Below are 27,846 nucleotides of genomic sequence, written 5' to 3' on the forward strand. Positions count from 1 at the left end.
AATTGAACGCGTCTAGCTCACGACATCGACGCTGTCGCATATCGCTTTGGCCCCTCCCACAGTGTGGACATCCCGACTATTTATCTTAGATTGGATGTAGTGTTGAATAAAGAGAAAAGTGCAACAAAGCGCGAAAAGAAAGATCGCGGACGATAAATGAAGAAGGTTTACAAGTATAACCAAAGCCCTCATGATTACTCGTTGAAACCGACGAAGCAAGGCTGACTTTGGAATGGAAATGAAGATGAGCTGTTGAGGGTAGACTGAGGGATGATAAGCTTTTGGTTAAAATACACATATGCAATTTGTGAAGTCCTGGCGTTCTTTACTAGTTATAGATTGATGCTGAGTGATACTTGTCCGCATGAAAATCAATAGACCGACAGATTATTGACTGGATTGCATAAAGTCTAGCTAATATGCTCGCCTAGGCCTGTCTAAAACTAAGACTGGAGAACTAGTATTTGCAGCTGACTAGAAGAACTATGGATTTAACTATTAAAATCACACCCACTATTCAGTTACATACATAGGCGCGAGGATTAATATTCATTCGAAAGCAAACTATAGCTCGGACTGGAAAGATATTTAGGAATGGGTCCTGAGAGGATTCTTAAATAGAACAAAGAAAGGGGTAAAGTGTCACTTCCTGATAGTACTATAAGCTATGATAAATCATAGCTGACTATTCCCCAGGTACTTCACGGCCAGTATAGTCATTTGTGTATGTTGTATATTTATCATGATCAATATGGTCTCCACAGCTCTGATTGTTATTATTGGTTTTTTGCCAGCAAAAAAAACCCCCTCAAGAAGGAAAAGAAAAGGGTACAGTAGATAGAGGTGCCTAATGACAAACAGGCGATGTTATACTTTCATGTAGCATCATGGTCTGGGTTAGTCGTATATTATGTTTGAAAAGGCATAATTTCGGTCTCCCAAACATCATCACGATCGTTTTCATTCAACTTGCCACAGCGAGATCGACGATACCACAGCTGTAGGCCCGACCCATCTGACAGAAGATTCCCCCGCATTGAATAGATCCGCGCATGTTCAGGAACCCTGTCGTCTGGTGTAAGGCCTTCCGATTCAATGGTAATAAGACGCTCCAGGACAAACGCCGTTCCAGAACTCGTCCAGACTCCCTCCTGAAGATTGTATTTTTTCAAGAGCGCCACCGCCTCTCTTCGGATATGCCAGTCACGACATCTAAAAGCACAAAGGTAAAGCGGTGGGATCATGCCCATGCCGACACAGAATGTCGGCGTAGGGGAGTGGTCGAAGTCAGCGCCGAGTATGGATCCGGCGATCTGGACTGCCCGCTGGAAATTCGATCTGAAAGGGTCGAATCTACTCTCTCCATAAGCAGACATTCTATCTGTTGAGACTCGGATGTAGATGATCTCAGTCCAGAGGTCAAGCGCAGCCAATGTATGGCAATCTCCTGAAGATAGAACTGCCTGTTCACGAGCGAGGGATGTTCCTAACTCTGTTTTCCAAAGTTGAAGTTTGTTTAGGATCGCCCCTTGGTGTTTGTCGAGAATTTCCTTGGCCATATCTTTCTCCTTGTCATGGGGGTCATTCTCGCAGATGAGCCATGCAAGGCCGACCAAAAGATTGCATGCATCCTTCAGGCAATGTATAGGCTTCGACCAGACTGGGTTGCCAATTGCCATGGAATAAACGAGGGAGTGCTCGTGTCTCAGAGTAGCCATTCCAGGCGCCTTGAGACTCGACCAGTGCAGTTCCAAATGGTAGAATACGTCCGTCAAAACTGGTCCATAACTCCACACGTCCTTAGAACTACCAAATTGCGAGTCCTGGAGGAGCCTGGCCCCATGTCGAAGGTGGCAGCTAGCGGCATAGATATCTCCCTGGAGAAAAGCAAACGATATGAAGAGAACGCAAGTGACCAAAGTGATGAGCACGTGAGAGTCTTGCTGAAAGTCTACGCCCTGCAGCCTTTGCCGTAAAAGAGTAATGGCCTTGTTACATTGACGAAGAGGGAACGAATTGCGGTCGTTCTGTTCAAGAGCTCGCGAATCCTTCGTCCCGAAGCTTCGATGCAGGGCACTGATGGCGATGATAGCGTGACGAACAGCTGGTTCTTCCTCACTAATCTGATGGACCATTCGATCCCAGAATTCAAGCGGGAAATATCCAGCGCACTGAGCGGACGTATCGGTGCGGAAAAAGCCTAGATACCATCGTTCGGACAGTGACAGATCTGTCTGACTGGGGTCGATTAGAAGCCGGGATATCCACGAGTCGCATTTCTTTGCCAAAGAAAGTTGCCTCTGCCGGGAATCAACCTTTGTGATAATGCAGGAACCCTCGACAGCTGCTCTCCTATTGCGCGCAGCTCGAGTCCTTCGGTCGATGGTGTCATGGTATCCACCGCATTCTCGCCCCGTGCTGGTACACATATGGCAGTACGGACGGGCCTCGTCACATTTCTTGCGCCGAGCCCTACCAAGCTAGACATTAGTTTCCTCATTTTCTATAAATCAGTCACCTTGCCGTATGCCCTCGAGCCTGGGCCTGTGCAGCGATAGTCTAAGTTCGATTGTAGCGCAGCGTTGGGTGCTCTTACTTGCATGTCACACAACCCGTGCGTACCTTAGGACGACTCGCCCGCGACCGACGTTCCGTCGACGGTGGACTTAGAGTGTTCATGATTAACTTAATCTTTTTGTGCGTTGTCTAGACCTTATCTGTTCCAGTCATTGGGTGGCTGACAGGGGCGTTCACAGCGAAATCCGAGGGGTGAGGGTCTTCTTGGCCGCAACGATTTTCCCGAGCCTGTGGGGCAGAACCGGTCAAGTGTTGATGATCGGCGACTCTACTTGGATTTATTGGCTGGAAGGCTCTCCTGCTGACCGTTCATGATATGTTGGCGTATATGCAACGCAGGCGAGCGCCATCTGGAGACAGAATATTGACCAGTCAATCTCTCGTTCCATACTTGGAAATCAACCTTACTGCAACAAGATGTCCACGCTATAATGGAAACATGTCTTACCTTCCTAGCATATATATTGATATCCAGGTTCAGCAATTTTGACACGATGGTCCGGTTAATTCTAAAGAATATTTCATACCGATCTAACTTATGGCTCGACAAGGATCAAAGGAAGCCCAGATCACACAGGTTTGCCAATTCACTATTGGATGGATCAGTGCTCTCCCGATAGAATATCTGGCTTCCACAGAGATACTTGACGAAGAATATGATAATGCCATCATATCAAAAGCCACGGGGGATCGAAACACATACAAACTTGGGCGCATTGGAGAGCATAGGATCGTGATTCCAGTTCCGCCTGCGGGCACCTACGGTCTATAAATGCCGCAAGGATGGCCCGGGACATGAAAAGTAGCTTTCCATGTATTCAGTTTGTGCTTACGGTGGGCCTGGGTGGAGGTGCCCCTTCCCACGATATTGATATCCGACTCGGTGATGTGGTTGTCGGAACTGCAGTCGTTCCCTACGGCTTCGGCAAGATGACTGACACTGGGTTCAAAATCACTGGTAATAGTAAGGGGACATCCCGGGCCCTTTGCTCCAAGCTCAGTCCGCTTGATGAGCTACTTCAGCGAGGGCCGCGTCTTCAGCGATCCATTGACCACGCCTTCGGAAGTTCCCGGGTTACAGGCAATGTATTTCGGCGACCATCCCAGTCCAAAGATCGCCTGTGTAAATCTAACTATGGACATGGGCATCGCTGCGAGTGTTTACGACCCCATGGCAAGGGACTGACGCATATCGTAAAACGAAAGCGTCGGCAAGAAGGGAATCTGGTTAGAGTTCATTACGGAAATGTTGCTTCTGCCGATCAAGTTATGAAGAATGTTAGAAGGCGAAACGAGCTAAGCTGGAACAACCGTATCATATGCTTCGAGATGGAATCAATTAGTATTATGAACAATTTTGATTGTCTTCCGATCCGCGGTGTATGCGATTATTCCGATTCTCACGAAAACGACTCATGGCATGGATATGCCGCACTTGCCGCCGCGGTGTACGCTAAGTTACTTTTGTCTACAATACGTCCTGACGAACAATATCATGGAAATCTCCAGGTTGCCCAAGAAGAAATGGAGCGCTTTGTATCGGATGGATTCCGAGGAATCAAAGAGAGTGTCGGCCAGTTCACTACCAGGGTGGATCAACTTTCCGATCAAATGGATCTAATAGCTGCTATATTAAGGGGTATAGATGCTAGGCTTCTACTCATAGAGCAATATTTTCAAAGTTCGTTCACGACGCTACGGTCTTCTGAAGCATTTCAGGAGGCGGAAAGTCAGCTACAGGGGGCAGAGATTGATGGAAGGCAAAACATGAAAAAATAATATGAGACCTTAGAACAGATGGGTGCTACACTGAGCCAGCGAGTCGATGAGCAATATGCAAAGCTCAGCTCATATCTAACACTGTCGCAAAAATGGCCTCCCTAAGTGGATGAGTCAAATGCCATCCGTACAATAGTCTGCGACGTGGCGCAGGCCTCCAGCCTGGGAGGTTGGAGCTTTACAGGACAGCTTTCAGCAGTGTTAGCATTAGATGCTGCAAAGGAATGTAAGATAACTAGGACATAATACTACAAGAAAGGAAGGATCTGGGCTACGGAAATACATTCATGTCAAGATAATTTTGCGTAATATTTCGTCTGTTAAATTATCCTTCAATTACTGTAGTCAGCTATGAGCTTCCATCGTTCAGATTCCACTTTAGACCCAGCCATCCAGCATTGTCTCAAGCAGGGACGACAGTAGAGCCATCAGCCCAGGAGCTGCCATTATAAGCCTTGGTCGCAATGGCACCGGCAGGGTTCAAAATCTTGTAGAACAAAGTCACCTTGTTGTCGACAGACAAAGCAGCCAAGCGAGTGCCGGGGTAAAAGTTTGCAACCTCGACATCCTTTCCATCGACCTGGTCCTTAATCTTGCTGGGGCTACTCTTATCCACGTAGAAAACGTGTTTCTTGCCAGTATTCACTGTAGCGAGGGGAGTACTGATCTGGACGTTGCTGGCTTGGATAAGTACTCCGTCGTCTAGAAAGGAAATGCAGGTCAGAAGATACGTCCGGTAAATAATAATTGAAGAGGGGAAGTTTACCCTTCCATTGGCTACCTTGGTTAAGCCAGTGATTGACGTTACCAGCATGGTCCTGATAGTACAGATCGATGGTCCCATTCACGATGCTAGTTGCCAGATCGGTTCCTGGTAGTGCTTGCTTCTTTTCTGGTAGCACTGTCTCGGTGTGCCACGGGCTGTTGGGTGTACGGCGAATCTCCGTGATTTGTAACTCATTACCATTGGGTCTCTTGGGCTGTTAGCACGGTCTCAAGGAATATCCCGGATTGGAGACCTATCATACGTGTTGTAATAAGCCCATTGGGATCCATTCGGATTCCAACCAGTGGTGCCATTGAAAGCTCCGCCAGTGATGCGTGAAACCGACGCAGGGTTTGTCTCGATGCCACTTGTCTGCCCGTCCTCCCATTTCCCCTTGGAGAGGACCTTAACTTTGTCTGCGACTTTGGCGCTGGAGTCAAGATAGATGACGTGAATCTATAGCACAATGATTAATTAGCCTCTTAAATTACCGCCAGTGGAGCATATCCATACCGTTGCCTGTTTACCGAAATCGGCATCTTGGTTAACATAGTATGCAGTCAAGGCTGATCCACCGCCAGACGCATTGGTGGCAACCGTGGAAGCGACTGCCGTCCAGCTCGAACCCGTTTCGGAGTGAGCTTCACGGATTTCTTGTCCGCTCTGGTAGTAGAGATAGCTGTCTTTGCCATTGGTTGTGACAGCAGCCAGGGCAGTGTTGACAAGGGAGCTCATTGTGGGAAGTACGATTGATTGTGGGAGACTAGACGTTCTATGGGGTATGGAAAATGGATGCTTGGTTGGGAGTCAGGTAGCTGACGAGACGGCCCGGCTTTATATCTTCACAGAGGTAACCCTGCGAGGTCGCCTTCAGCTATGAAGGCGACAAAATGCAAGAATGGTTCCACATTGTGTACTCTAAAGAGGTCCAAGCTGCGAGGCAATCGCATATGGCTTACGAAAAATGATGCCATCGTGATACGTGCACAGGCTGCCGAAGTAAAAGGCCTGTCGAGAATACTCTAACTGTGCCAATAGTATTGGACGGCTGAGCAATCTCTAACTAGGCCGAGATTCTCGTCCCACATTCTGGACTTCATAGGCTTTCGAATATCCTAGTGGACCATGTTGGAGAATATTATCCATGCATGTATTTGTTGTTTGCACCTCGAGCGAATCAGCTCGGAACCCTGGTCAGTAGGTAGGTGGAGAATTAGCATTACGGCGGCAGTCTCATTTAAGGGCATGATGACGAAAACATGCCTGTCTGGTTGATAATCGGAAGAGCCAACTGCACAGTACGATCTTTTCTGTATCGTACTTCTCCCCTTCCTTACGGACTGCAGTGAACAGGTAATGCAATGTGCATAACCATTATCAATCGAAATGATCGTTGGCCGGTCAATGATCGACTCTCTCAATGCGTGACTGGTTGACGCATGGGCATTATATACAGTCTGTTCCAAAATTGCTTCCTTTTTTGGTAACCCGAATCTTCAACTTTTGCGGGCCGTTCCGCTCACACGATCAGGGTGAATCCAGGCAGTAACTGATGAGGAGAGATGATAGACAGATTATCCCGCGATGGATGCCCAGGGGGTGAGGAGCTCGAGGCTGCATGAAGTTCTTCATTGGCCGGTCATGTCTCGGAGGCAAGTCATGCATTAGGGCGTGCTGCCTCGCCACCAGATATCAAGGAAACCAGCCGTGGCAGTCCAGTTCCAAAGGTTGCTCTCATCACCATAAACAGAAGAAGCGCAGTATGTCAGCTGCAATATTACTCTTAAGAAAGAACCCATGGTAAGTGTATCCAGTTTTCATCATAACTACGATGAAGACATTGATGTGGAGAGTAAAGCTATATCAAAACCCCACTCTACTAATATAACACGCCTTCGAATGCCACTGATTTCTTTCCAGTCATGTGAAGTTTCTTTTGCTTGAGTCGAAAGGTACGTATGTACGGAGAGAGAAGGCTTTACCTAGTGTCTAATTAAGAGTAATGATACGTAGTATTATGGAGTTAATAAATCGAGTTTCTTTCTCAAAAAGGAATTTGCTGAGAGCAGCTCCTTTACGTGCATGTACCAAACGTGGACTAATTTTATTGAACTATCACTCAGGCGGGGCTGTTCAATGAGGGCTTAGCTAGAAAGTTGTTCCTACATGTTTGCCATCAAGTGCTACCGAGATATCTTCATGTTCACAAAACACCGACATTGCCTTCAACGCAAGAATAGCTAGAGAGCGATATATTTAATATTCAGTGCTTCTCGTCATTCTTCTATCAAGGCGAAAGACATTTGTAACTACTTTCTAGGATGACTAGGCAGCTTACTTAAGAATACTCCAGTGGACGTTGTAGTTAAGATACGGCCTAAAACACACTATCACGCTTCATATTTACATATTCGCCCAGTCCCTGTGTGTCATACAGTGGGGAACGCTGGCCTTGCTAGAGATTGAGATGATATGCTTTGCGACCTGGATGGGTCTGGAATTGATTCAGTACGTAATATCCTCTCAGCCAGCCACATCCATGCCTCGATGATCTATTCCTCGATAGGAAGTTACTTACTAACTGCCAGCTAGACCCTTGGCGTGCATCAACCCCGAATCGAGTCTATATTTTCTTTTTCCATTTTGATCTTCTCGTTTAACCTTGCCTGATGACCGAGATACTCAACGGCTAGCATGATGAGCTGTAGAAAATGTAGCTCTCGACTAGACGTACAGCAATAAGGCATGATGTCCCTTAAGGTATCTACGGCCAATTCAGTGAGAAATTCATTTCGGGGCACTTTCGGAAGTTGCCGACGTGAACTTTCCTAGCATCGGGATCTGTACATGCATTAGCCGCACGACAAAGCTTCAGTTCCGAGCCACTTCATTTGTGCTAACCATGTGAACCCCTATCCTAGCATATCCGTGGTCTGTCTTACCTGCATGATTTCATAAAACGCTATTGCGGGGCTCCACTATACGGCTGTCTCTTCAGGTGTTGGATACAAGATACATCGTCCTCAGGCTCGGTCAACGGTCTAGACAACACCATTGGATTCTAAGAATACACTAGTTACCGGATTGAACGTTGCTTTTCTCACGCAACTCCACCTCATGGCTACGTTTATAGTTGTAGACATCTAGCGATCCGAGATGGAGTATCAAACGTCACCAATGATGGCACGCACAACGAACACTCAGGATTATACGAACGGCTTAGGTGAGCCCTATCTCAAAAACTTCAGCTCGGACTGAACCTGGTGGAAGACTCGGCTGGCTGAATGTCAATAGAGCCACCTATGTCTAGGTTACATAGTGGCGTACCCATATTGGATTTACAACAACCTAACAGCTGTAGAATCCTGACGAAAGGGCTGGTATTCCAATGTTACCTTAACTAGATCTATTCAAAGGCCACGTTTAGAGATACCCAAAAGCTATAAATCCAGGCCATCACCATCCGCTCATAACACTACTACTCATCATCAATTCAGCTCCAAGATCCAATCTAAAGTCCAGTTCATTCCCACTTTGAAAATGCAGTTACAAGCACTCGTACCCTTCCTTCCACTGCTTGCCAGCCTTGCTGCTGGCCAATCATCCAGCACACCAAGAGCGTTCTACAACCAGGTGTGTCCCGAAAAAGACGGTCAGGAGAAAAAAGTCTACTCCAATATCTACGTCACGTACCACTGTAACCAGCGGCCGGACACCAGCGAACTAGCGGTGATATCCGCCGCGAGCCCAGATGACTGCGCTACCATCTGCTCCAAGAGGTCCGACTGCAAGTCCGTCCTATGGGCTGGTAAAGAAACCACTGAGGGTCGAAACTCGAACACTCCCAAATCCTGCGTTCTCTACCACAGTCTTGACGCACCGCTTATTTCTGAATCGGAAGTCGTTTACATGACATATAAGGTAAAGAATGGTGGTCTCTTCCCTGATGACAATGATAAATGCAGTGACGAGAAGGCCCACATCGACCGCTTGCAGGACAGGGTTAATGGTCTAGAGCGCCAATTGAAGGACTGTGAGAAAGGCTGCACAAAGGGGTGTTTCCAGTGCCCCGATTGGGACCAGGAACATGTCAATGATAGAGGACACGATTACAAGGTTTACTGTGGCATGCGTGAGTAACCCAGCCTTTTCATGTTCATTCGGGATATATAATCTAACTCGAGCTTTATCTAGTCGACGATGAGGGTTGGGACGCGGATAACGTTGGCTTCAAGCCCGACAGGACTCCGAAAGAATGTATCCAAGCTTGCACTGATACCCCCAAGTGTGAGCGTGCCATCTGGCCTACTGCTTTAGCCTCGAATGCGAAAGGAGGTTGTTGGCTCAGGCCTTACACGATACGGGCTGGGCGTGTTCCCTCGAAGAAGTCGGGCTATAGCAGTGCCCATCTGCAGGGAACTGATGGGAATGCCGTCTAATAACTGATGTCCTAAGAGAGGATCTGGCGAATATAGTATCTTCTTTGGGACGGGTCTATGGGCACTGGAGAAGAGGGCATTTCTATGCTTGATATTCAACATATCAACGGTGCAATTGTTTGTTTTCTGTGTATTTGTGGATCATCTATTTGATTAGTTCTTATTCATTGACTTGTTAACTTTCAGTTTGTATTTTTTATAATATTTTCATCTGATGTAGTAATCCCAAGCTCAGGTTTAGTATATATTCCAAAAGCATAATTAACCACAATCTTTCCTAACAACTAAGAAGGAATACAACGACACTTATCGAAAAGATTAATTAAATAGCTTAGCCTGTATTATCGCGTACAGTCTCCTATTTAATACTCACCAATATTCAAGTAACAATTATATGACTCGGATTCGAGCTGAATTTCTTTAGACAATCCTACAATTTCCAACGATCGGCTGCAGTCGACAACTAGAACACACCTAAATTTACCAATATGCAAATCACATATCCATACAGAATGGGTATTTCTATTAACTAAACCAATGAACACATCGCGAAATCATGACTGATTCTACAAGATCAAACACTCCTTTCATGATCATCACTCGAATAAACCGTCAACTCGACCTGCTTCGTAATTCCTTGCTCAGACCGACTCGACGACGCCCCATGGCCAGTAACAACTGTGTTATGCGTATAAGGATCAAGTATGCGCTCAATGCTACCGGTCTCAACATCATGGTTCGTAGCCAACTTGCGACGCGACTGTGCCGTTTCATTGTTTCCCGTGCGACGATTGCCTGTGAAGGGGCTGCGCAACTCATACGAGCGGGAGAAGCCGTTACTGGAGAATTTCTTGACGGACGACATGATGAGCGGGCGGATGCAAGGGATCGACGAGGTGATGATGATGATGGCGTTTTCCACGTAGCCCCAGCGGATGAGCTCGCCGCCGCCGCTGGCGCCGAGATTGGTGATGCTGGGGACTTGGTTGAGTTTGGTGGTTTTCACGACGGACGCGACCATTGCCCTAGAAGATAGGTCAGTAAGGAGGTGCTGCGTTTCGCTAAGCGATGGGAATTGGAAGGCTTACACTAGGCCCAAGCTCAGGAGAACGATCAAGCCGATCTTGACGCGGGTTTTGAGATTGAGATTCCAAAAGATTGGAATCGGAAACACGGCTAGAAACAAATCGGTGGCTGAATTCACAGCTGTGAGGGATTTAGCCACATAGCTCCCAAACATGGTGGAATTGCGCATGGAAACATACTGTTGGAGTAATAGGCGAACTTGATCACTGCTTGAGTGTCTCCACAGGTCGTCTTGACGGTGGGATCCCAGAGAATGTTGACATTGCGGCAGATGCTGAGAGGGAGCACGGCAGACACGATGTTGCCCGATAGCTGCCAAATCATAATAAACCACAATGCAAATTTGTATGTTTTATTGGAGCCGAGGATAGCGAGGAGGTATAGGATGAACGAGCAGCGTGCGATGGTGGTGCTCATGGTGACAATAGGGATTTCGATGGCGATGTTTTTCAACACAGCCCCGCTGTCCTTGATAGGAAGGGTCGTCAGGTCCTTGCCAAACCCGCGATTCACGGACAAGCTCAAGAATACTGTTGCGACAATGGCCAGAAGCTAAACGAGTCAGTTCAAGTTTAATTAGCAAAGTTAACAAAACAAAACCGGACTAATAAGTGGCAATAGCTTGTGTATAGAGCGCATACCATGGCGATGATCATCAGAATGTCATCCACGCGGAATTGGCCGATCTTCACTTTAGCAAAGACCCTTAGAGTGACAATCACTGCCGCAATGACCATTGCGGCCCAGATCCCTTTCTCCAAGGCTGGGCCGTCATCTGGCTCCCGTTGAGCCATGTTGTGTGCCCCAGACCTGCCCTGGAAGATGAAAGAGCGTTACAAGTGTATCTATTGACAGTGCTCAAGTGGAGGAAAGCATGGTCGACAACTGCATCAAGCTGGTCTTGACCTTTGCCTAATAGTTGGAAATAGCAACTATAATAATTATGACATTTTAGAGTTTGGAGAAGAGGTCGAAAACGGACACAGACTTCTGGCTAAATTGAGAGCAAGCGAGATGAAATCCAAGGTTATCCCCGCACCTCCCATGGTTCCGGCTTTTCTTATGACGAAGAGGAGGTTTTGACAAATAGAACTGCCGGCATCGGGTCGAAAGAGCAACCAGGAAACCAGCTGTGGCTGGTTGAACGGATCTTTGGACTTGCTGCTCAACTTTAGGGTTCCTGCATGGAAGCCATCCGGAAGCTGAGGATTGAGCAAGTCACTCTGAACCAAATCATGGCGTGGGCCTTCTATTGAACCTTAAAACAGTCGATTACCAACCAGTGTGAGACATCAAAGTAGAAAAGTGGAAATTACCGGAGGGTGTGCTCCACTGCAGAAGTCTTCATGATTCACGCTTCGGCTGTTGTTCGCGTGGTGAACCGTGAGCAGCAGACGTTTTATACAGATCCATCGACGTTGCCAGTCAGAAGTGGAACTGAAAGGCTGCCAAAATTTCACTTCAATGTCAATCCAGCCGATCACAGGACTAGATATCGTCGATCATACCCTGATCGTACTCATTTTTGGACTACACAACGGCCTCTCGCCACCGGAACAACGGAGATTAGGCACTTCGATCCAGGATCCGCCCGTTGTTCCAAGCCCTTGCTCAGACCAAGCATTGAGCCATTAGGGGGTCTAGGGCACCATTTAGGGTGCCAAGGACAGGAACACGAGAGAGCAAGAAACGGAGCCACTATACCCGGTTCGGTAGATGAACACGAAAAGGCTTGTTCTCCGTGGAACTTGGGTGAATCTGGGTCAAATTATCAAATAGTGCCGAAAATTGGGGACTTGACTTCTGTGCCAGATTGACGAATTCTCACAGAATATCGAACGGCTCCCTCACTGATTGGTCCAGGGCCCACACCGCTGTAGGCAGAATCAGAGTTTTCGGTCCATATCCGGAATGTTTTTTAGGGCTAAAGAATCTAAGAGGGAGGAAAGGGAGGAAGAAGATGGCCATCTTGTGCTGAAGAAGAGGAGGATGTAAATTGAAAAGGGTCTCCTTATAGAAACTTGACACTCCAACGCGGTGCCTGGCCCTAACACAGGCGCGGATCGATCTGGGGACGGAGGTAACTCAGGACAGACAATGCTCCGGGCGATATATCTGAAGCACTGGTCGGATGTGACCGGGAATGCCGGGCGAGATCCTGACCCATATCCACCATTATGGGCTATTTGGTTCCTCCGCTCAGACTAGACGCGCTTGGGGAAACATCTCCGGGCGCTGTTCATGAGGTCCTTGTTGAAGATGCCACCGCCACAGACTAGATCAATATATCTCCCCTGGTGCTTCGGTGTAGTCAGAAAAAGCGCATAATTAGTATACGATATAAATTCACCGTTCGCCTAGCCGGTGCGACCGTGAGATTCTTGTATCCGCTGCAAATTCTTTCCTCGTTTCTCCTTCATCCCCTTCTCTCACAACAATGAAGGGCACTTGGATGCTGGCCGCTGCGGGTCTCACTTCGACAGCATTCGCTGATGGTTCGGGCTGCCACTGTCTGCCTGGAGACAGCTGCTGGCCGTCCGCATCATCTTGGGAGTCGCTCAACTCCACGGTTGGCGGTCGCTTGGTCGCAACCGTGCCCATTGGCAGCCCCTGCCATGATCCCACCTACGATGCCGCTGCTTGTGCGGCGCTGAAGTCGAATTGGACGGTTCCTCAGCCCCAGTATGTGCTACTAGTATAATTACCTGGCACATTGACTACCTATTATATTGCTTGCGATCCCGAAAATAATAGGGGACTAACTGCAATTGTCAATAGTATTGACTCGCCTTCCTCGATTATGCAGACCTATTTTGCCAACCAGAGCTGCGATCCCTTCACTGCGCAATCTAAGCCCTGTGTCTTGGGTAACTATGTGAGCTATGCAGTCAATGTCTCGTCTAGCGACGATGTCATTGCCGCCGTCAAATTTGCTAAGGAGAACAACATCCGCTTTGTCATTAAGAACACTGGTCATGAGTGAGTTACCTTTGGGAGGACATTTTGGTATGATAGGAGCAAGGCTAACCGCATTCTTCCAGCTACATGGGCCGTTCTACTGGTGCCGGTGCGCTCTCAGTGTGGACGCACCATCTGAATGATGTCGAGTACGAGGATTGGTCCGACTCCTACTACCAGGGTCCTGCTTTCAAGGTCGCCGCCGGTGTGATGGGTTACCAGATACTCAACGCCGCTCATGCGAAGGGGCTCGCCGTCGTGACTGGTGAATGCCCGACCGTTGGTCTGGCTGGTGGCTACATCCAGGGTGGTGGCCACTCTGCGCTCAGCACCAAATTCGGCCTTGGAGCGGACAACGCGCTGGCATTCGAGGTTGTTACCGCCAACGGCAACCTGGTGACTGCTACTCGTAGCAAGAACTCAGACCTTTTCTGGGCTCTGAGCGGTGGCGGCGCCGGTAACTATGGTGTGGTCATGTCCGTCACCGTCAAGGCTCACCCCGACACCAAGGTCTCTGGCGCCGGCCTCCAGTTCGCAGCCACCGCTAACACCACCGAGACTTTCTGGGAGGCTGTGACCCAATTCCACTCACTCCTACCTCAGATGACGGACCAGGGTGTCACCGTCATTTACCAGATGGTGGCGGGCATCTTTGCCATCAACCCCATGACCGCATACAACAAGACCGCCGACGACGTCAAGGCAATCCTGGCTCCCTTCACTACCGTCCTCACCGACCTCGGCATCGCCTACAAGGTCTCCTACACTGAGTATGGCTCTTACTATGACCACTACAACAAGTACATGGGCCCTCTGCCCTACGGCAACCTCGCCGTCGCCGCCTACCAATACGGCGGCCGCCTGATCCCCCGCGACTTGCTGGAGACCAACGCCATGGGCATGAGCTCCGTGCTGCGCAACCTTACCAACCACGGTGTGATCGCCGTCGGCGTTGGCATGAACGTCTCGCAGCCCGGCGACGTCTCCAGTGCCATCTTCCCTGCTCTGCGCAACGCTGCTGTCACCATGCAAATCGGCACAAACTGGAACGAAACCGCCCCCTGGTCCCAGATGATCGCCGACCAGTACAAGATCACCGACGAATACGTACCCCAGCTTGAGGCTGTCACTCCGGGCAGCGGCTGCTACCAGAATGAAGGCAACTTCCGCCAGCCCAACTGGAAGGAGACCTTCTTCGGCAGCAACTATTCCCCCCTCCTCTCGGTCAAGTCCAAGTGGGACCCCACGAACTTTTTCTACGTCCTCAAGGGTGTCGGTAGTGATGCCTGGACGGTTTCCGAGTCCGGTCGGATGTGCCGCGCTCAGTGATTTCTTTTTGGTGTCGGTTTCATGTACATTAGATAGACTGTTAGATAGCGATTAGCTTTCATACCTTGATACCTTGTGATAGAAGACTAGTCTTAATACGCTATGCGAATTGATGGGAACATCTAGTATTACTCGAGACTATCCCTATCCTTTAGGTCTCCGGTCGTACTACGCAGTAACCTTCCCGGCAGGTCGAACGAATGCCAAGAGGTGGCGATGCACTCGTTATCGCGCTGTAGATCTCTGGTTTTTGAGCCACTCATGGATCCTGCGCGGTGTATCCCTTCGGACAGGATGACGAGAGTGGATGTGATTAACGCACGAACCATGGAGTTTAGTCCCACGTGTCTCTCTAGTAAGGTTAAACCACGGCTCAGCCATCTCTACTGCATTAGGCAAATTCGCCGTAACCATCGCATGCCATCGACTAGTAGGGGTATGAGATAGGGTCCAGTAGTGGATTGCAAAGAGGCTGATTGAATGGACGGGCTTTCCTACGAAGTAATGACCAAATATGCCGAACCTGTTGGGTTGTGTACATTATCTATAAACAAATACTCAAGTTTTGGAGCTTTAACAAGTCTTCTAGGGACACCACATAGTCAACCTCCATGTTGCTCGATACTTCCATGAACTCCTTGCCTTCCCCCCTAAACCGATGAATCATTCTTCCGTCTCCTCGCGACACCATCAGCCCTCACCTCATAGCTCTCGCCCCTTTCAATCTCACTCTCCAAGACCCTCCCACTACGCCTATCACCACTAACACTACCCACCCCCTTCTCCCCAGTCCCAAACCCAACCTCACCCCCCACACTCTCCATCGTAAACGGACTAGCAGTAGGCGCATCCAAAACCCCCAGCTCCTCCCCACTAAAGAACAGGGGAAACAAAAACGCCCTAACAGGAATCAAGAGAAGGATAATAACCGGAAACCCAATAGCAGCAATAGTCTGCGTGATAGCAAAAGTGCCCCCAAAGCCCACAAGCTCAATGATAACAAACAACCAAACCGCCCACCGTCTTTCCAACCGCTTAAGCGGATGCGAGTGGGCCGAGAACCTGTGTTCCTGGGCCAGAAAGATCAGTTTCTGGGTGATACCGTTACCCTCGAGGGCCTGGACGCCCATGACGAAGAACAGGCCGGCCAGGACGCCCTGGGGGATAAGGTGGATGACGATGAGGAGGGGGCCGGACATTGTGCCGAGGGTTAAGAGGCCTTGGGCGAGGTTGCTGAGGCGTTGTTCGACAACGTGGTCGATCACTCTGATTACCTTTTTGTCTCTGGATTCTAGTTCTTCGTTGGGGTCGGCCAGGTGGCGGGTTACGCAGAGGGAGGCTGTGTGGAAGGGGGCTTGGGGGATGAGGCCGTTGGGGGCGGGGAGGCCGAGAATTCCTGCGACGCCGGTTGTGATGCCCAGGAGGAACATGTCCCAGTGGAAGCCGGCGGGTTTGCGCAGGGGGAATTCGCTGCCTTGGGCGATCAGGGAGGAGACTTCAATTTTGGGTAAGTCTGTTAGTGGTGCTGTTGAATTTGGGGGAGGAAAAGGGGGGGGGGGGGAAAGGCGATATAATGCTTACCATTATGGTCGAAATAGAACAGGATGGTTAGAAGGAGGGCGAAAGGGATGGCGAGAAAGATATCACCGACGTCAAGATCCCAGAAGCGTACCAACCAGCCACGGTCTGCAGTAGGAAAGAAAGATTTGCTGATCGGAAGAGTGGACACACTCACGTCACGCATGTGGCCGAAGTGGACGAAGCCCGTGAAGAATACGATGGTCAGCACCGTGCCGTAGTCTTCGATGAACTTACGAACCCAGCGATGGAAGAGGCTGCTTTTGCCGATTTCGCCGCAGACCCAGCCGCTCATGAGGACCAGCAATGCGACCATGATGCTCAGGTAGGCGGACGTTTCACCATTCGAATCCCATTGCCGGGTGAGAACCTGGATACCCTTCTGCAGATAGACAAATGCGACGTAGAACCCGAATATGTCGCATGAGAAACGGGTCACGTAGGTCAATCCGTTGCACATGTTGGTGACAGCGATGATCCAGTGCATGATTAGTGACCATCTGTAAAGCAACCAATGATATTAGCACGTTATATACTCCTTGATAGCATTTTAACCGAACTTACATTCCGATCCAGGCCATGAAACCCAAGTAGCTGGTGCCGCGTGGCGCTATAATGTCATAGACTGTATAGTTGAAGACGGTAATCGGGCCTCGTATTCCGTTAGCACTTCTCTAGCCACATATTGCTTACGAAAGATGGCCAATATCTACAAAGAGAGAACACTAACCGGTGACACCGACAATCACAAGTGGCTGCGCGGCGCATAACGAGAAGACGACAGCCCCCAGCACCGAGGCGAGTAGGACTTCATTCACACCATAGTTTTGATGCGTCTTTTCAAACATGTCCAGAGAGAAAGCCAAGGCCGGTAGAATGCTACGGAAGCGTCAGCATAGAACCAAAAATGTATCCTCCACGTAGAGCTAACTTGGGTTGCCACCAGGCCAACTTCATGGACTAATTTGTTCTCGTTCTTCTTGGGATGTACCTACTTTGCAAAAAACATATAAACCGTCGCCGGGACCACTCGATAATCCCATGCATCCGTCCAATCGCTCCAGAAAAACGGAGCCCTTCTTTTGACATCGCGAATCATGCCGCGGAAAAAGTGAATGCGCCACCATTGCGATTTGGAGGCCGACACTTCAGATCGATGACTGGCGTGTCGCGATAAGCGTTCGTGGTCCCTACGGGTCTGTCCGGAGTGTATGGCATCGTAGTCTTGCGATCCGGGTGGTGTGAATGTTGATTCCTGGGCGGAAGGATAGTGAGATGTACTGGTGTCGAGCATTGTGGCACGGCCACTGAGACCGTTGTACAGCACGATAATGCCTCCTCAAGTTTGAGTGGGAATGAGGAATAACGATGCTATCATTCAGTTTCCACGAAAGGATACGAAATATTGTAAACGATATGTCGGAGAGGTAAGTTCCGGTAGTGAGATCTGATGGGGGGTGGAAATATCCTGACGCGAAGGCAAATCGATGAATATCAATCACTATGAGGAAAAGAAAAAAGAGATAAACAAGCACCGTTGGCGAGACGTAACACTTCTATATGACTCGCGGGGGGGTGTAATGTCTTTTTTTCTAATCCTCGGAATCACCCATCCTTTCTTCTACGGCATAGGACAGAATAAAGACCGGCGGAGGTGTGCCTTAGTTCGCTGCCAACAGAGGGAAATCCCAAGCTAAATCTCTGGTCTGGTCCATTAAGAAGAAATTATTGGTGGCTAGACAGGATTTGATCTTATTGGAGTCCGGAATATTCACAAGAATGGGGGTGGAGAGAAGGGATTTTCGGGAGATCCCGTGCCTCTCTAAACCCTGGAGAATACAACATGTATTCATTCATTCATCCAAACAGACTTTTTTTATATGACTGTTGCTAGAGATCATATAGCACTGAACTGAAGGGAAACAGCAACACAGGCACATTAATCCAAAGAGCTTCACTGAAAATCATGTCGGCTTGGAATCAGAGTGATATCTTCACATTTCTTGCCTCCCGAGGTGGGGATTCAATGACGCCAAGGAAGAGCTGCTTCGACGCTAATTGGTCTGGTGGGTCAGCCAAATTGCTGTGCTGCCCGGGCAGATTTTGGTGGATTTTCACTGACTTTGAGGGCTTTGTTGATTGAGTGATTGAAATACATATCTCTCTATACTGCCTCGCCATGGTTCACCGGACTCACGGTCCTCAAAGGGTCTGGTTTGAACTGATCTTGCAAAGATACAATCCCTAAACTGAGTACATCTCTTTTTTCCATTCTCGAGAAAGACAAAACATAAGTACAAAACAAACAAAATGCGAAAAGCAAACCATCCAGTCCATAATGCAACGCCAGCACATCACACATTAGAGAGGAACGACTCAGCCGTCTGGTGAAATAGCACATATGATATATCAAAATATAATTAAATATGTTAAGAACATCGTGAATTGTATACGTAAAGCGTACAATATGAGTGTCTACTAGGGGCTATATGCAGGCGGCATATCCTCTGTAGGGCCATTCGAATATGAAATTTCTTCCGGTGGCAGGTGTCCCTCGCCTGTGTACACCACCTGGATGGGTAACTCCAGTTTCAGTGCAGCGTGGCCGAGTCCTGAAATAACCATGTAGATTTTCAGACTGTATCTTCTAGAAACGAGCAGGGAAGAAAACGAGGGTGTAAGATAAGCGGGATAGTCGCATGGGACAGCTAGATCTGCCTCGGATTCCCAGAGAGTCCCAGTCGCTATATAATGCCAATTCGCAATCCCGCCATGTTAGCGAGCTTCCAGCTGCAGGGATGCCAAATTCTTTGGTCTGAGGGTAGTACAAACCTGTTTCCAACGGTGTCCAGCGGGCAAAGCATAGTTTCCGTAACTGGCTAGCATAAGATTCGCGGGTTTCAAAGGTGAATGGAAAGACAGGGGCATCACTAGTTGCCGGCGATCGTTTTTGCGGTTCGACTGAAATGAACGTGCTGGCCTGCAAATTGGAGCGAACTATTCCATGAAACCGTGGTGGAGGGATTCTCATGCCGCTGCCATTCTTTAACGACTCGTAGCGAAGCCGCAAACGTACTGATGTCGCAGCACCCTCTTTCTCAGGGGAGAATTCCAGAGGCGGTGGTTCATGGCTATAGACCAGGAGTCTTCCGGTTGGTTGAAATAGCGGACTACGAAGTGTCTTGAAGGCCGACATTTGGTATTCGCCAGGAAAGTCTTCGGTGCAAACCGGCGGTTGTCGCCCCTGCGTAGTCCACAATGTAAACGACCGAATCTTTTCCACCAAGCGATGTCCTTCAGCTAGGAATTGGGCGCGGATTCGATACTCAATACTGCAGGTTCCCTTGGAGCATGAGATAGCGTTACGATGACTCGTCCGCGTAAAATGAATATTGAGCGATGGAGGGATACCTTGGCCGTATTTACTTGGCGCAGCCCTGGCCAGGTCGTTGGGTATCACAAAGCTGAAGTTGTAACGCTGATCCCCGTTGCTAATGATTTGTTGTTCGGGATAGACCGCGTTCAAGTTGATGATCTGAATTTACCGAGTCCCCTCGGCGCTAGTCAGCCATGGTTAATTTTGTATACTATTGCTCATAACTAATACCTTTTGATAAATATATGTATGGTACAACCTTCCCGATGATTGGCCTATGAGATCGACATGATTATAGAGGGTCCCTATCGTGGTTCGAACCAGTCAGCTCTCTTAAATATACTATCTTCGCTCCATCGTTCGTCTAGCACGATAAGTACAGCGGTTTACCTTCCAACGCCACTTTAATCATTCCAGAAACAGGCCTCCTGGGGTTTTTCGGCGATACAACAATGATCCCTTGCACTCCGCGGCCACTCACAAAGGCAGGAAGCTCTCCGCTTTCTCGATGACTGGGAGAGGTCCATCTGGTGGCGTTGGGAAATAGTATGTCCAGATTTACAGCCATTGCCGTGAAGTCCGGTAGAAGATGGGAGAACAGAATTATTACTATTCTCCAAATGCCAGACGCCCGCGTTGCAGATTTATCGTCTCATATGGATTCGCCCTCGCAGCGGTGTGATGCTGCATGATCACCAGGACGTGCGATTTGGCCACGACGAACAGGACAGTTCGCCTGAGGAAAGCATGTCAAATGATTCACTACGTTTCGTGTCCGAAAGCCAAGCTCGGATCTCGCCCGACTTATAATATAAATTGGGGTTGTTGCTGGCAGTGCTTCCCTGCTGGATCGCAGTTGCGGTGTAACATAATGACGTCCGCACCGTGCAGGAGGATCGAACTTGCATAGCCAGACCATGTCTGTGTGCCTTGTTCGTGAGGTAACTTGGTCATTTCTTCTGCAGCATGACGCTGGCTGTTGGAGATGGCATTATAAAATGCTAATTCAAACGCTGTTCTGTACCCACGGACCTTCATCGCATTTAGTTGTTTGTATACACATGGGCGGGTACTGGGGTTTAATAAACGTTTATTATACCATTGGATATCAGATCTGAGAGACTATTTTTTTGAGAAGAAATAAAAGAAGGGAAAAGTAGGGAAAGATGAGTTGGTAAAAAAAAGGGAAAATACAAAAAGTAATGCATCATCCGTGAATCGAACACGGGCCTCATCGATGGCAACGATGAATTCTACCACTAGACCAATGATGCTACTTGTTGGAAGATTTCCAATATTTATGATACATAGCCCAAAAGCTTTAGTGTGTCTACTTGACACGTAGCCCTGACTGTTGCGTCTAGTGGAATGTCCGTCACCTCGAGAAATATCTGGAATGAATATATAATGATCGGAACCGAGAGCAATATTCCTAACTCTTCGACTAGGCGTTCATAGCCTTGGTTTACGCAGAATTACCCCATTCATTTTTAATATATACCATCCCAATGTGGGATGACTGACCTGTGCTGCCTCGATATCGGAAGACCCTGGCATCTAATGTACTTGAAATTATATATACAGATATAGCTATATACTAGAATTAACTATTGACATGAATAGGCGTGATCTGAATGACAGGGTCCTTAGACGGCGATTCACGAACGACGGTCTCCCCAGAAAGGCTGGGCTCCTCATCCAGGGCATACGTCCACTTCCCGTCACTCAGATCAGTCCTGATCAGAGTGTACGTCTTATCTAACTTCGCCAGATGTGCCTCCCGCTCAGACACACTCCACGTATACATGTCCCTGAAGTCGTCCAACATCTTACTCTTGGCAATCCAGGGGATCATCGAGCCAATGGCTCGTGGACTCCGGGGGAAATCGAATCGCCTCCGTCGCGTGATAAATACATACATCAGGACAAATGTATCATATGCAATGATCATAAAAACGACGAGAAAAGCCGGTCGCACTGGTATAAACGACATAAAGGTGTCGAAAATGGTAGCATCGGGGATAAGCACCGGGGCGTCCAGACGCTTGAAATGGAAATCCCGGTGAAGTGTGACATCCGTGGCAAACACGGTTTGATACACAGTGGTCGCGGCCTCAATCAAAAGGTCGATATCGATCGTTTTGAGGTCGTTCGTGTTCATCTGCTTGTACACATGGGCCGCCAAAAGTCCAAACCAGTTCTGGAGTATCTTATGGCGGTCTTTCGGTGGATAATGTGTGATGTTGGAGTCGAGCGGGTTCGCAAATGCTCGATTATAATTAGCTAGACTAGCCGTGACGTTGGCGAACATGGGGCCCTCCACGATGGAGGTTTCGTTTATGGGACTAAAGGTTTCTATGTATCCTCGAAGGTCGAAGGTGGAAAGGAAAGATTGAATCGTCGCACTGGACTCGCAGTACAAGGCCGCAGTATTTTCCGGCGGAACAACATCAAGGCCGGCTTCGTTTGACTGCGCAACCACAATAATTCCAGGCCTCTGGCATAGAGGATGGCTTTGGTCAGACTCCGTCGGAGCGATAAAATCAACGTTGAAAATCCTTTTGAAGCCGCCGAGAGCGGATTCTTGGGCGCTGATCTGACATGTCGTGTTCGGATAGCCGGATGGAGAATATTTCCAATACGCTGCGTGTGAAAGGATGTCGTTGGACCGATGGTCTGCCACGGAAAGCGGTTGACATGTCAGATTGGCACCGATGCCGATTAGCGGACTTGTGGCCCATTGGTCTTCGGTCATGTTTGTCTGCACAGGCAGTAGGGAATGAGTAGCAGTGGTCCAAGGAAGTGTGGATATCCCAGTGTAGATGCTACTCTGGAAGACATCGGCCTCAGCCAAGATCCAAGTATGGTTACCAATAGTGTAGGATCGATCATCATACACGGATTTAACCACATCCTTCGTAGCCATTGGGGTGTACTCCAAAGCAAAAAGCGCACTCGCTAAGACCGTTAGGATCGTGTTGAGGATGCACGTCAAGGACACAAGGCCAAGGAGCAGATAGCGACGATTGAAACACTTTAGGGTCACCGCAAATGGGCTCTGGGAGCCGTAGTCCAGCAATAGGGAGGTCCGAGCGGTTGCGTTCCCCTTTTGGAGTATGAACCAGGGCTCCAGGATCGTGAAATTCTGGTAGACTGATATATATAATCCCCGCATGAATGCAGCGCTCGCAGGAGGAAGTAGCATCCATAGACTTCTTAAATCATCCACTTTTATATCGGTCAGAGGAGGGAAACACCCGTACTCCCAGGACTTCGTCAGGATGACCAGTATTCCCCCTAAGGCGGCAAAAAACGCAGAAATTTCAAGGATGAAGATGGGGATCATGAGGAAAGGTGGTGGTGGGTCGGTTCTTCGCCGGAACTTCCGTGTGCTTCGAGGAGTGGATTCTATAGAACGTTAATACCATGGCATCGCACTAGACCTGTTGAAGTTGAAGGCAAGCTTGACTCACCGTCAGGAAATGTTATCACTAGACGTTTCCCTTTCATGGTTTCCCGCCAGCGGCAGCTGCATTTGCGTAGAATGAGTCGAAGCTGCCGGGTTGATAGCACTTCCAGTCCCATCTGGGAGAGCTTCTCCAGGCTTGCCTCGTCCAGGACATCCGTTGCTATGCAGCACATCGACGCAATAGAAGCAGGGTTGCTGCCCAAGAAATTCGAGCGACGAGGGTATAGATAGAGAAGACCCGCAACGACCATCACTCCGAACCCTAGAATCACGCCTGCTATGCGGACACTGCTCGGTTGTACTAGTAATGCGACCCGCTGAACGATACGAATGCCGTCGACCTGGACGGTGTGTCGAAGATCAAACGTACGGCTCATCAATGGTACGAAGGCTTGACTGACGGCTTGATCAACTTCGAACCATATGTCCTTTGTATATAGTATTTGCGAGGCCGGGGAATCATCTTGGAGATCCGGATTGTTTGTGGAAAGGACCATGCGTAGCAAGGAGCTGCTAAATTTGGTCGTATCGAAATCCAATTCCGACAGGTCAGAGGCTGCGTCGGGATCCATATCAATCTTAGCGACCGAGCCATTCGCATACAGAGTGACCTCCGCCTCGGCTGTCATGTAATTGACACTACAGCCAAATGGTTTAAGCTGGCGTGAGGGTTCATTGGAGCTGCGTTGCTCATCTGATCCCACATTTACTGCTACTCCGATCAGATCAAATTGTCCGCATAGTTGTGACTTTGCACTCCACCGTAAAAACTTCCAAGACCGTGCCTGAGTATTATTTGCGAACTCTTCCTGATCTGGTCGCACGGTGCAGGACTCGAAAGCCTTGGAAGCACTTGCCAGTTGGCCGTCATCGCCACCTGAGAGAACAAGCTCCGGCCCGGCTGATACGTTTATCCCCGATTGCAGGCTATGAAACAGGCCATCGCCCCGGATATAAGCGCAGGAAACCTCAGCCCAATATACCGATTGGTTCAGCTTCCACATATCCTCTTCTGACCCACTATCCCAATATGTTAGGACTGGGGGAATAGTATATTTTCTGGGTCCGATTGGGTCAAAGGGAGATTGGGCATGATAGGCGGAGAAAGCTTTGTAAGTCATCTCGCGAAAGCTCCAGTAGGCGTGAGTATCTAGGTTGATGAGTTTGGGCCACGTTTTCAGCGTTTGTGGGACGTGAACGGAGACCACCTCTGCATTGACAAGATTGCCCAAGACCACTGGAAGGACCAACTGCAGCAAAATACTCAGGACCGACACGCAAAGCGCCACCCAATGCCGGTTCCGAGCTGCCCTAAAGGGGGTGGTTGTAAAATGGCCGAACACGTAGTTGAGAAGCAGTACGTCGGCTGATGTACCTTTTGGGTTCGACAATAAGAAGTATGGCTCGAGTCGAAGGGCGTCGTACTCCGTGAAGGACCACATTACACCGATGATGACGCCCAAAACCATGGGCACAAAGGTGTAGGCCACCTGTTTGGCGGGAGCTATGTCCTCGGTCGAGCTGAAGACCGCAAGGCCTCCTCTCGCAGCACTACCCAGGTAAACCCCTCCTAATGAGATCAGCATTGCTAACATGAGACCACCCAACGAGCCCAAGTACGGGCCGCGAAGAGTGGCCGGCCGCCAGCCCGGCGTTCGATCCCTGCGCCGCATGCCGATAAAACTTTTCCATGGTCGCATTTATCCTGGTTGCTTGTTGGCTAACTACCGAATCGCATTATGGACGTTATTAAGGACAGACGAATTAGTGGCACCCAATATCTTCGGTATAGGGAACATTGCCAGTGCGAGAGTCACTGATCGGCGGAACCGCAATGGGATCACAGCGTCTCCAGAGAGCACTCTAGACAGCCTTCCCAGTTCGTCTATGAGCTGTCCGATTATTGTGCGATACAGACGACAAATAGCCAGCAATTATTCAGATGCGTTCAAGCAGGAGTGTGAATTAAGATAGGGAAGAGGGACGACATGTATGACGCGCAAGAGGTGAGATTTTGCGGTGGTTTTTACGAGGATTCCCTTAAAACTTAACAGGGTCTCGCCTCTATGGGTGGAGCCCAACCGTCAAGTCATGGATAGTGGGTCTGGACAACTCGGTTGCCTTCCTTTGCTCAAAGATAACCTGCAGTCACTCCCACCAACTCGTTGTTGCGTTTGACGTCAAGAACCAGTACAGAGTTTCAGGTTGTAGGATTTCACCCACTGACGGGTGTCTCGTCTCCAAAAGGTTACCTCGACGGTAGAGTACCTCCTTATCCTTCTTTGACTCATCTCCAGGGCCATTATTAGGTAACACTGGTGGCGGCTGTGCTTCTCGCACCAAACTTTATTGGCAACCCTTATGGATCTAGTTTCAAACCGCGCCTCTTTGACCTTGGGACAGGGAAGACAATCCTTCCACTACTTAGGCTTCGACTGGAAATTAAAGATTCTGTCGTCCCACATGAATCGCCCAACTCAACGCAATGTCGTTCCCTGGTGTTGGCAGATTGGCATGCATCGCCGGATTTAACTCCTCATTCTTTTAACCCTCCCCACACCAGTCTTTGATATCACGTGTCTGTCGTGAACGCCAAACATGCAGGGCCGACAGTTAATTTTATACATGGCATGTATTCCACTTCGTCCCCCACTGATTGATTGGCTTGCAAAGCTAGTTATCCAGCTACGGAGTGGGGTGTGGGCTTTAAACCGTCCTGAGGGGCGACTTTATTGAGTCTATTCCTCATAAACATAAATAAACGTTAAAGCATCCATATGATCCTTTGAAGCGAACGAGCCCAAGAGTCAAGGGCCCAGAAAGTCTTTCGAAGCTAAGAATACCAATTCCACTATACCAAATCCAGGGGGGGGAACGTAGATCCTATTTGATATATGGCTTGGCAATTGATCACTCGAATCCCGAGTAAAGGGGCTTCTGCTGGTATCAACCCTAACCACAACGATTCAAAAGCCCAGGCTTCGACAATGCCAAACCATCGCTTATAGAGTACGGCATGCAGGAAAAAAAACTCACGACATTATTTATGTCTAACGTTATCGACTGTAGTGAACGTTCCATGAACAGTATGGGCAACAATATGTATTAATTCGAGTACCTCTTTATTTTTGGATGCGACCTATCCGATTCTTGTCCCCGAGAGGCCAAAGGCTTTACCGAGAAAGACGTGGTCTCAGTCTTTTCATGATCAAGGTCGAGGAATGGCCGAGGCGGGGTTTCCTTCCCCGGGAGAAAAAGAGGGCAGGGCGGAGGACCTCGTCGCAGAAAAAACACTTAAACCATGCTCTGCTGCTACCCGAATTATCTTCCACTGTGTATCCGTGGACAGGTATGCCCCAGTAGGATTATCGAGGCTATTCAGGGCAACGATGCTCGTAGTCGACTTCACCAATGGTATCATGAACTCTAGGTCCATGGACCAACCCCGAAAAGGGTCAAGCTTTCAGAGAGTTCACATCCGCTCTAAGCGTTCTCGGCATACGGAGTAAAGCTGCTAATGTGTTGGGTACACGTAGTTGACATAGTCCTGGGACGATTACTTCCATTGGCTAGCTTCGTCTATTTCTACCCCCTTCTGAGATGTTTGGAAAGCCCGAGTGAGGTAGCTTTGCGTATCCACGAGAGCTCTTGTAATGCCAGGTCCTCAATGGGCTGTGTTGTGATCTCAGGGGAAAGATGGGCAGAATGATGCTGTATCAGCTACACGTACGTAGCCTACTGAGGACCGGATGCCATTCCGATAGATCTCAATTCTATGGACGACTATATCAACTATCTTGAGCTCATCCTCTCTGTCTTCTAATGGGTAAAGCCTTCAGGGGCTGAAGAGTTGGTGATCCGGCCAAGCCACTAGAGCGATCACGTGTCTCGTATAGATTCATATCAGGCTGGAATTAATATACGGATGGTCCTAGTCTTTAGCGCACCAATGTGGGGCTGACCCGGTGAGCCGAATCTCCAGAATTACGTCGTATAGAATGATCTTGTATCTCTTCCGTCAAACGACCAAACTATATCCTTCCAGGCTTCCCCTGTTGGCACACGTCCCCATCCTCCATCGGTACCGGGAATATCTCCGCATCTCCGCCTCTAATTTAGTATCAAGCCCTATATTTAGAGATGCGTTTTGACGCCAGATAGAGTAGAAAGGTAGTGTCTATTGGCGGCGGAAATCATCTGCAGTGCATAAGAAGAGTACGAGTCTCTGTTGTTCAGTGGGACAGCGGCATGGCTAGAACATACAGGAGGTTCAGAACTGACCAGTTTAGTAATGGAGCAGCTTTTGGGACCCAGGATCCTCGTGGTAAGCCTACGCTGATGATAAGTTCAGGTTAAACTGCTCAAATGTATTCGAGACAAGGATGGGATGAGACCGCAGAGAATCGCACAATGCCTCTATAGAAGATTTTCATCCTATTAGATATCCCCTAGATCTCGAGTCGATGAGGGTTGACCTTGGACATTCTTT

The 27,846-nt window shown here is 48.8% G+C and overlaps 10 protein-coding genes and 1 non-coding gene across 11 annotated transcripts; 4 read left to right on the forward strand and 7 right to left on the reverse strand.

Moving 5' to 3' along the window:
- Positions 1-908: 908 nt before the first annotated feature.
- On the reverse strand, positions 909-2,679 carry BDW43DRAFT_298524 (Zn(II)2Cys6 transcription factor domain-containing protein; the record flags this gene model as incomplete). Its single annotated transcript, XM_032044569.1, has 2 exons — positions 909-2,472; positions 2,597-2,679. The coding sequence occupies 2 exons, from the start codon at positions 2,677-2,679 to the stop codon at positions 909-911; spliced, it is 1,647 nt and encodes a 548-aa protein (XP_031902767.1).
- A 681-nt stretch (positions 2,680-3,360) lies between these two features.
- Positions 3,361-4,356, forward strand: BDW43DRAFT_308743 (nucleoside phosphorylase domain-containing protein; the record flags this gene model as incomplete). Its single annotated transcript, XM_032046560.1, has 1 exon — positions 3,361-4,356. One exon carries the CDS (start codon positions 3,361-3,363, stop codon positions 4,354-4,356), a length of 996 nt encoding a protein of 331 aa, XP_031902768.1.
- Positions 4,357-4,759: 403 nt separating this feature from the next.
- On the reverse strand, positions 4,760-5,857 carry BDW43DRAFT_308744 (uncharacterized protein; the record flags this gene model as incomplete). The annotated part of the gene is made up of 4 exons (XM_032046561.1): positions 4,760-5,058; positions 5,123-5,328; positions 5,385-5,578; positions 5,636-5,857. 4 exons carry the CDS (start codon positions 5,855-5,857, stop codon positions 4,760-4,762), a joined length of 921 nt encoding a protein of 306 aa, XP_031902769.1.
- A 2,805-nt stretch (positions 5,858-8,662) lies between these two features.
- Positions 8,663-9,561, forward strand: BDW43DRAFT_308745 (uncharacterized protein; the record flags this gene model as incomplete). Its single annotated transcript, XM_032046562.1, has 2 exons — positions 8,663-9,254; positions 9,317-9,561. The coding sequence occupies 2 exons, from the start codon at positions 8,663-8,665 to the stop codon at positions 9,559-9,561; spliced, it is 837 nt and encodes a 278-aa protein (XP_031902770.1).
- A 574-nt stretch (positions 9,562-10,135) lies between these two features.
- On the reverse strand, positions 10,136-11,964 carry BDW43DRAFT_317884 (uncharacterized protein; the record flags this gene model as incomplete). Its single annotated transcript, XM_032048607.1, has 4 exons — positions 11,289-11,964; positions 10,827-11,199; positions 10,650-10,767; positions 10,136-10,586 (listed from the first exon to the last, which is right to left on the reverse strand). The coding sequence occupies exons 1-4, from the start codon at positions 11,439-11,441 to the stop codon at positions 10,136-10,138; spliced, it is 1,095 nt and encodes a 364-aa protein (XP_031902771.1). The 5' UTR covers positions 11,442-11,964.
- Positions 11,298-12,787, forward strand: BDW43DRAFT_268649 (uncharacterized protein). The gene is made up of 2 exons (XM_032041137.1): positions 11,298-11,905; positions 11,964-12,787. Exon 2 carries the CDS (start codon positions 11,994-11,996, stop codon positions 12,462-12,464), a length of 471 nt encoding a protein of 156 aa, XP_031902772.1. The 5' UTR covers positions 11,298-11,905; positions 11,964-11,993; the 3' UTR covers positions 12,465-12,787.
- A 297-nt stretch (positions 12,788-13,084) lies between these two features.
- On the forward strand, positions 13,085-14,934 carry BDW43DRAFT_308747 (putative isoamyl alcohol oxidase; the record flags this gene model as incomplete). The annotated part of the gene is made up of 3 exons (XM_032046563.1): positions 13,085-13,329; positions 13,426-13,626; positions 13,689-14,934. The coding sequence occupies 3 exons, from the start codon at positions 13,085-13,087 to the stop codon at positions 14,932-14,934; spliced, it is 1,692 nt and encodes a 563-aa protein (XP_031902773.1).
- Positions 14,935-15,584: 650 nt separating this feature from the next.
- On the reverse strand, positions 15,585-17,806 carry BDW43DRAFT_308748 (anion exchange family protein; the record flags this gene model as incomplete). Its single annotated transcript, XM_032046564.1, has 5 exons — positions 15,585-16,429; positions 16,516-17,012; positions 17,077-17,164; positions 17,243-17,391; positions 17,508-17,806. 5 exons carry the CDS (start codon positions 17,804-17,806, stop codon positions 15,585-15,587), a joined length of 1,878 nt encoding a protein of 625 aa, XP_031902774.1.
- Positions 17,807-18,826: 1,020 nt separating this feature from the next.
- BDW43DRAFT_317890 (uncharacterized protein) lies at positions 18,827-20,456 on the reverse strand (the record flags this gene model as incomplete). The annotated part of the gene is made up of 3 exons (XM_032048608.1): positions 18,827-19,256; positions 19,345-19,990; positions 20,370-20,456. 3 exons carry the CDS (start codon positions 20,454-20,456, stop codon positions 18,991-18,993), a joined length of 999 nt encoding a protein of 332 aa, XP_031902775.1. The 3' UTR covers positions 18,827-18,990.
- A 635-nt stretch (positions 20,457-21,091) lies between these two features.
- On the reverse strand, positions 21,092-21,162 carry BDW43DRAFT_t61. Its single transcript has one exon. It is a non-coding gene; the product is annotated as a tRNA-Gly (tRNA).
- A 329-nt stretch (positions 21,163-21,491) lies between these two features.
- BDW43DRAFT_298530 (DUF3433 domain-containing protein) lies at positions 21,492-25,057 on the reverse strand (the record flags this gene model as incomplete). The annotated part of the gene is made up of 3 exons (XM_032044570.1): positions 21,492-23,296; positions 23,362-24,668; positions 24,783-25,057. 3 exons carry the CDS (start codon positions 25,055-25,057, stop codon positions 21,492-21,494), a joined length of 3,387 nt encoding a protein of 1,128 aa, XP_031902776.1.
- Positions 25,058-27,846: the final 2,789 nt, after the last annotated feature.

This window comes from Aspergillus alliaceus (genome assembly GCF_009176365.1).
Source record: "Aspergillus alliaceus strain CBS 536.65 unplaced genomic scaffold BDW43scaffold_10, whole genome shotgun sequence".
In the NCBI taxonomy this organism is placed as follows: Eukaryota; Fungi; Ascomycota; class Eurotiomycetes; order Eurotiales; family Aspergillaceae; genus Aspergillus; species Aspergillus alliaceus.

Coding starts and splice junctions, on each gene's coding strand:
- BDW43DRAFT_268649 (XM_032041137.1), top strand. CDS start 11,994: ATGATTCACGCTTCGGCTGTTGTTCGCGTGGTGAACCGTGAGCAGCAG.